Consider the following 7,087-nt stretch of genomic DNA (forward strand, 5'->3'; position numbering starts at 1 on the left):
CTGAGTGCTTGAAATTCACCTATCTGTCTCCTCCAGTGCATAGATATTTATCTTTACAGGTGTTTGTTTAATTACAGCTACTGTAATTGTGCCCATCCTTTTGTCAACTGCTTAAGCATTGAATAAAAGAGGAGTCTATCTGGTTATACCTGTGACTAGATTTATTGTTATGAAATCTCTCTCTCCTTATTATGATCTCTCTCTCTCTCAATCTATCTATTATGTTCATCTTCTAAAGAAGTTACAGTGATAGCAATGAATGAAAGTAATGCAGCAACACATGAACGCTTAACAAAGGAGAAAGAAGGAATGCTTGTCAAAGGTTTTAAGATGAAAAAGAGATACACATGGATGAAATATACTCTTGGGAGCACATTTTTAGTCATGGTTCACCAACTCAAGCTAGGTAAAAAAATATTGTTTTGAGGTTTTTTTCCCCCGTACCGACACTACTTGACATCGAGAAATGGAAATCTAAAAAAATGCCGGATTTCTCCTTTAGATTGAGGCTTTTTGTGCTCTTAGTATTTGCTCTAGGGGGACCAGAGTCAAGATGGGCTCTGTAAAGTGTATATGTATATATCATATGTGGGGAAAAAAGTATCTGCTAAGTAAACATTAACATAACTGTCACACAGTCACTGACAGTGATGACTTATACAGACAGCTGGTACCAACCTAGTAACAGTTGTAGACAGGTCACAGACCTAATGCACCTGTGACAATTTGGCTTTAGGGGAGAGGAGACAGGCTTAAAGTAAAGTCTGGTTAACCACAACCATTTTGACTGGGGTTATATGGTGGTATTCAGGTATGTACTTAGACAATGATAATGATAATGCACCCAAGCCGCACCTGTTCTAATCCTGAAGTGCTATTTTTGACAAACCAAAATAGCCTCCTGCGATAACTAATCTCCTTATATAAACTAATGATAAAAGTATCTTCTGAACTCCTATGATTCTCATACAGTAGATAAACCACCTGATGCTGTCCATTAAGCACTTGACATTGATAAGTCAACAGATAGAGGTAGACCAAATATGGGACAATGCTAATAAAAAGTTGATAAAAAAAACAACTTTGATTTAATGTGTATCTATAAACTAAACAATATTTTTTTGTCTTTTCGTTTGGTTTGATTTTTGTGACATAATACGTCTTTTTTAGTGTTTTCCCCCCATCTGTACTGCTTGATTGATGGGTGACATAGACTTCAAAGCTCATCTCTGTCACTGGATGAGAGACAGGCTTTTTGGAAAAGTTTGGCTATGTTACATTTGTATGTGCCAGGTTGCTGATTTTGATGTAGCGCTAAAAAAAAACATTCTTGTGTTCTTATTTCTAATTAAACTCCAAATTGCCCATTGAAATTAGGGAGAGCAGAATTTGTGGGAAACAAGACAAAGGGTCAAAATGCTGTGCAGTAAGATGCAAAGCAGAGCACCCTAGTCGACCCTATGGCTGATTTAAGCTGGGCGATGATACTCTGAAAATCATGACTAGTTTTTGACATTTTGGATATTTACGGTGACTTTACTTTGATTTTCCCCCTGTCAGTCTGTCAGTCCCCTTCTGACCTGGTTGACAAACTGTGTTGTCCTTATCTGGACACAGAGATGTGTTAAAAAAAAAACAACAACACAAGTTCTGCTTTTTTCAACACATTCATAATGTTCTAGGTCACCCAGGTCATTGTTACCCATCCCTTAGGGTATTGGATAATAACAAAATTTCATCACCACCCACCACCTAAACAGCACAGTGAAGTGAGTAGCTGTCTCTGTAATAAGGAAGTAGGAGCTTACTTGCATGCCCTAAAGCTTTGTCATTGCCACATGCTTTACATCCGTCAGTCATAAACTCACTCTAGTTTATCCACCTGTAATTTTCCCAGTGTCACACGTGCAGTTTGAACACATTGCAAGAGGAAGCTCATAATGTAAACTTTGTTTTGACCTTTGTTTTATTAAATTCAGCTCTACTTCATTCATATGCAGATTAAATAAAAGCAAATGTGCACAATCATATGGCCCGTTGGTTATCATTAACATAACCAATTGGGTAATTAACATTCTTGGCAAATCTGCAGGACATTAGAATATATTTTGTTAAATAAGCAATTTAACAGCATATAAAAATATATTATTTGATAATAGCAAACAACTGATCAATAAGTCATTTTCAATAAATACAATATTTGGTTTGTGCATGTGGTTGTATGAGTTCTTAGAGTTCATAATTGTGCCAGCACAATGTAATTCCTTTTAATGTAAAAGAATAAAAGCATTTAGGCCAATGCATAAAGTGTCCTTCTTTTCTTTTGAGTCTTTAATTCCTTTTAGTCCTCGTGTAGAGTCCCAAACAGCCTGTCCCAGTGTGTGAAGTACGGCGCATAGTTAGACTTGAACTTGAGGTGATGGAGGTCGTGATGCGGCGCGCCTCCGTAAAGTCCAAACGGCACCAAGCGGTGTGTGGCCCAGGGGAGGTCGTATCCACAGTGGTCCTCCACAGACAGTGCGATGTTGAGCACAAAGAAGAGCAGCTCAGTGAGCGGGTGGCATCCCAGGATCATGGGGTTGATGGCGGCGAAGAAGCCCAGCGAGAGGGTCTCCCAGGCCCCTGAGTACTCCGTGCTCAGCACGAACGTGGACGTGTACTTGTGGTGCACCTTGTGGAACGTGCGGTACAGCCAGGGCACCTTGTGATGCAGCGTGTGCCAGATGAAGTACTGGAAATCGAAAAGCAGCAGGCACGCCACGGCGTCCCCCGCCACCTTCAGCGCGCCCGGCGCCTCGGCCGGCAAGCTCACCCGCCTCCAGTACCAGTGTAAGACAGTCAGCGGGAAGATGAACACAACGTGGTTGTACAGCGAGTGGACCAGGCAGCTCCACATCACCTTCCACGAGACGTGGCTCCTCTCCTGGATCTTGTAGCGGCGGATCAGCTCGACGTGCGGCGACAAGAGGTCCAGGGCCACGTAGGGCAGGCAGCAGAGCAGGTAGGTGCCCAGGGAGAAGAGCACGGGGAAGAAGGGGGAGTGCAGCCATGTGTCGTGCGTCAGGACCCAGTCCCAGAGACTCTGGAGCAGCCGTGTAGACATGTCTGCTCGTGTCGGTGCACGAGAGAAGTATGAAGCTCTCTCAGCGTGAGCATGCAGCTAGAGTGTGCTTTCCCTACGATAGAGCCGGCCCCCCGCCTTATAAGGCTTACATCCTGTGGAATTTCCAGTTTGTGTGGGAGTCGAAGAAAAAAAGGAGCAGCAATGTTCATACACACACACACACACACACACACACAGTTATGTTTGATCAAAATTATGCAAGTGGCTATCTTATAAATCTTATTAATCTTATGTGGGGGGGGGGGGGGGGGGGGGGCACTACTGCTCCCTTGTTTTCTTGGGTTCATGTTTTCCTGCAGATGAGACCCAAAAGGATAGATCTTTTAGAAGCCTCTGAACATCAACCCTGCTCTCACCTGTCCCCCTCTGATGCTCCACTCAGGACACTGTGTGTGTGTGTGTGTGTGTGTGTGTGTGTGTGTGTGTGTGTGTGTGTGTTAGCTAGTGTAATGCATATCGGAGAGATAGAAAAAAGACCATGACCATTTTGGAGCAGCATAGATTTGGATATTTACTCTGTAAAAGCATATCAATCAATAACATACGTTTAAATGATGATCACATGTACAAAGAACAAGCAAACAGAACACAATATATGAAACCCAAACAAGTAAGGAGAGTATAACTGAGATGAGAGAGAGGTGGGAGTGTGGACTGAAAGAGATCAAGAGGACTAAGAGATCAAGAGGTCACAGGGGTCAAGATGACCTAGCAAGAGACGAGAAATTCTATGCATTTCACATTTATATGCATTTCAAATTTCCCTCACGGGATCAAAAGAGTATATATACTTATACTTACTTATATAGACGCTATTTCCTAAACAAGTATCGGGATGTGACAGCAAGATACCCACACATTCTGGAGAGTCATCAGCTCACTAGAAATCCCCCTTAATGGCCAGTTTATGACTGAGCCATTGGTGTCAACACACACAGGGATTAAGTTAACAATCTACCAGTGGTAGAATTGCAGGCATATGCTTCGAACAAATAATAGAAGGTCATGGTTTGCATTTGTGATGTGATTTGGGAAACCCCTTCACATGGTGCAATTTTACCAACTTTCATTCTGATGCCATCCTAGCAACATCCAAGTTTTTGGGAGGATGGCATCCAGGATTTTATTAGGGGACTGTCCAGAATGTTGCCAGGATGGTATCAGAATCTTAAATTGGTGAAATTTCACAAAAGAGGGTCGAAATGAAGCAAAAATAAGGATTTTTGAGTGCACCATGTGAAGGGTTTTCCTAGATCTTATCACATATAGTCTCCTTAAAAATGAATATGTTCCTAGAAAAAAGGAGTAGTGTAGTACAAAATAATTAAAGAATTCTGTAACATTTTGACCTCTGAACACAGGGAATTGTCTACTGCTCATAACGCATGCCTAAGCAATCCCGCCTTGGCAGAGTGGTTGTTTTTATATCTAACTGATAATAGCTATTACTTTGTTCCTCTTTTTTTATATCATCAGTGAAAATGACACATACACAGGTCTATTTGTCATCTCTGACTCTAAAAATGAAGAAAGTGTTCTAACATTCGAATAACATTGTCATAGATATAGATCATCCACACAGACAATGTTTATAGCTACTCACAGTGAACAAAAACCCAAGTGAAGGAATGACGGTGTAAATGGAAGCAGCCAAAGAAGTAGGCCTCATAATGACAACAATGAAGAAAGCAGATGAAGCATCTTAACACTTTCCAAGACATGACATAGAAATCTGAATGATTCTTATGGTGATGTGTTTGTGCATTCTAAGGTGAACTAATAAACATAATGGTCTATTTAGATGTTACTGTTACATGATTTGATTGTGACAGAGATGAAAGAAATATGGGAAATAAAGGTAAAGAGCAGCAAACATTTTTGCACCACCCTGTGGTGGAAGAAGAATTCCCTGATATACCTGTAATGTTTTACTACTTTACATAAGATTGATGAAAACCATTATGCATTGTTGATCTGAGTATGCCACATGAGTGAATGTCATCATGACCCCTCTTTGTCTTTGTCTCATTTATTTATGTGACTGACACTTTCATCCAAAAGTAATTGCAGGACATTGCAGCAGCTTTGGGTTAAGTGCCCTGCTTGGTGGCAGCTGGAAATCGAACACTTAGCCTTTCAGACTTCTGTAAGCAAACCTAAACTGCGACTGCTTAGCCACTATGTTACCACTTTAGCACTCACAGTAAAACAGTCATTGGTATCACAAAATGATCAAAAAATAATCAAACAATCTTGAGTGAGATAGAACAGCTTTGAAAGACTGGGGTAGGCCTATCCAAACTAGATCTGCCTACCTGAATTCCAGATCTTTGTTTTTAGTTGTCATATAGCTTATGTAGGCTATTCTCTTTAATCTTAAATGTACCGGTAGGCCCTATATGCTGACAGGTGCATTTGCTTGCAAAATAATTACTCAGTATTAGCTATAATACACTAGTTTTACAATTAATCCATGTAGCCTACCTCTGATTGTTAACTCCTCGATTAACTCCACAATTACAAGGAATTGTTGCACATGCTAAATTTACCATACTAAATTGTACTCTCTTTAACTCACTGCCAATTGTATTATTTTTATATGAAAATCCCCCTCTAAAGTCAATGCGGATCTATCTATCTATCTATCTATCTATCTATCTATAAATAATTATTGTTGTAGCTTTTACCAGCAATAGCCTACCTTTAAGGTAATATTTTCACATGCAAATTAGGTTATGGCAAACAGTTGTGGCCAACTTTTGGTAATGTTGCAGCATAGGCCCTATTTGCAGCAATGTCATTATGCAAATTAGGGTTGTCACCAGAAGTTCACAGGAAGTTGCCATTATTGACAAATCACTGGCGAACACATTTGCCATAGTGGCAAACTTGTCATTGTTGCCAAACTTTGTGTTTGCCTCTAGCGGCCAACACTGGCAAACTTCTGGAGATATTTTCTAGTGAACTAATTTGTCTCCCACAAATCACCCACAAGTTTGCGGCAAATCTTCCGCAAACATTTCATTTTTGTAAGGGCACATACATGTAGTACATGTCCTCTGTGCTTTAGGTGCTTTCATGTGATCCTTTTAGCTAAGATAAGGTAAGGCTGCCATCTTCTGGCTTCATTTGAAATTACACGTGGTTTTCTGCTGGGTCGTGAACACATACTGTAGCGCAACCTAAACACGACCGTAGGCTAACGGCTCCCACACACAGCTGCGTTCCATCAACGCATTCCAGTGGGTGTTCCCGACGGTAGCTATGCAAATGACTTGAAGTAAAACCGTAATGTGATTGGTTGGTGCTGTCCGTAGATTGGCTTGATTGGCCGGTGCCGTCTGTCGGTGCAGCAACAGCTGAACTCCTCAACGCGAGCAGCGGGAGAAACGCGACGGACCCACAATTCAGTTCGGCAACGGATCACGTGAGCCCATTTAAAGTGAATGGGATGCGTCTCCAGCAACGCGATGCACGCAGCTGCGTGTGAGAGCTGTAACGGTACCGATCCACTTGCACGACACTTCATTTTGTCGTGTCGCATTCCACTCAAAGATTGTTAAGGCGGAGCAAGATGTTTCATCAGTAGCCACTTCCGGGAACCCGGATCGCACGAGGGGGGGGGTCAAAATCCCCCTTTATGCAGAACAGAGGCAGCGACTGCTCCATTGAAGTCTATGGGCATAGCTCAGAATTTCACCACATATGCTAAGGTCTTGGTTCTATAGAGTTAGGAATGTGAATTTCGGGCACGTTTTCATGATCCTCAAACCCTTCTGAACATTTCAGGTACATTTGTAGCATTTTTGAGCATTCCAGTCTGGAGAAAATCAACCTTATATCAGGTGTGCGCCAGTTATTTATGCAGCTGCTGTTGGCCGGTTGCAACGTACGCTCGTCAATACGTCATCGACACGCCTCTTTATGCAGACAGGATTCGATCCCCATTTCGCGCCCATAGAC

The 7,087-nt window shown here is 41.8% G+C and overlaps 1 protein-coding gene across 1 annotated transcript; it reads right to left on the bottom strand.

Annotated features, from left to right (window-relative positions):
- Positions 1-1,943: 1,943 nt before the first annotated feature.
- On the bottom strand, positions 1,944-3,154 carry ch25h (cholesterol 25-hydroxylase). The gene has a single exon (XM_042082528.1). It carries the CDS (start codon positions 3,101-3,103, stop codon positions 2,342-2,344), a length of 762 nt encoding a protein of 253 aa, XP_041938462.1. The 5' UTR covers positions 3,104-3,154; the 3' UTR covers positions 1,944-2,341.
- Between the last annotated feature and the right edge of the window lie 3,933 nt (positions 3,155-7,087).

Source organism: Alosa sapidissima, chromosome 24 (assembly GCF_018492685.1).
Source record: "Alosa sapidissima isolate fAloSap1 chromosome 24, fAloSap1.pri, whole genome shotgun sequence".
In the NCBI taxonomy this organism is placed as follows: domain Eukaryota; kingdom Metazoa; phylum Chordata; class Actinopteri; order Clupeiformes; family Clupeidae; genus Alosa; species Alosa sapidissima.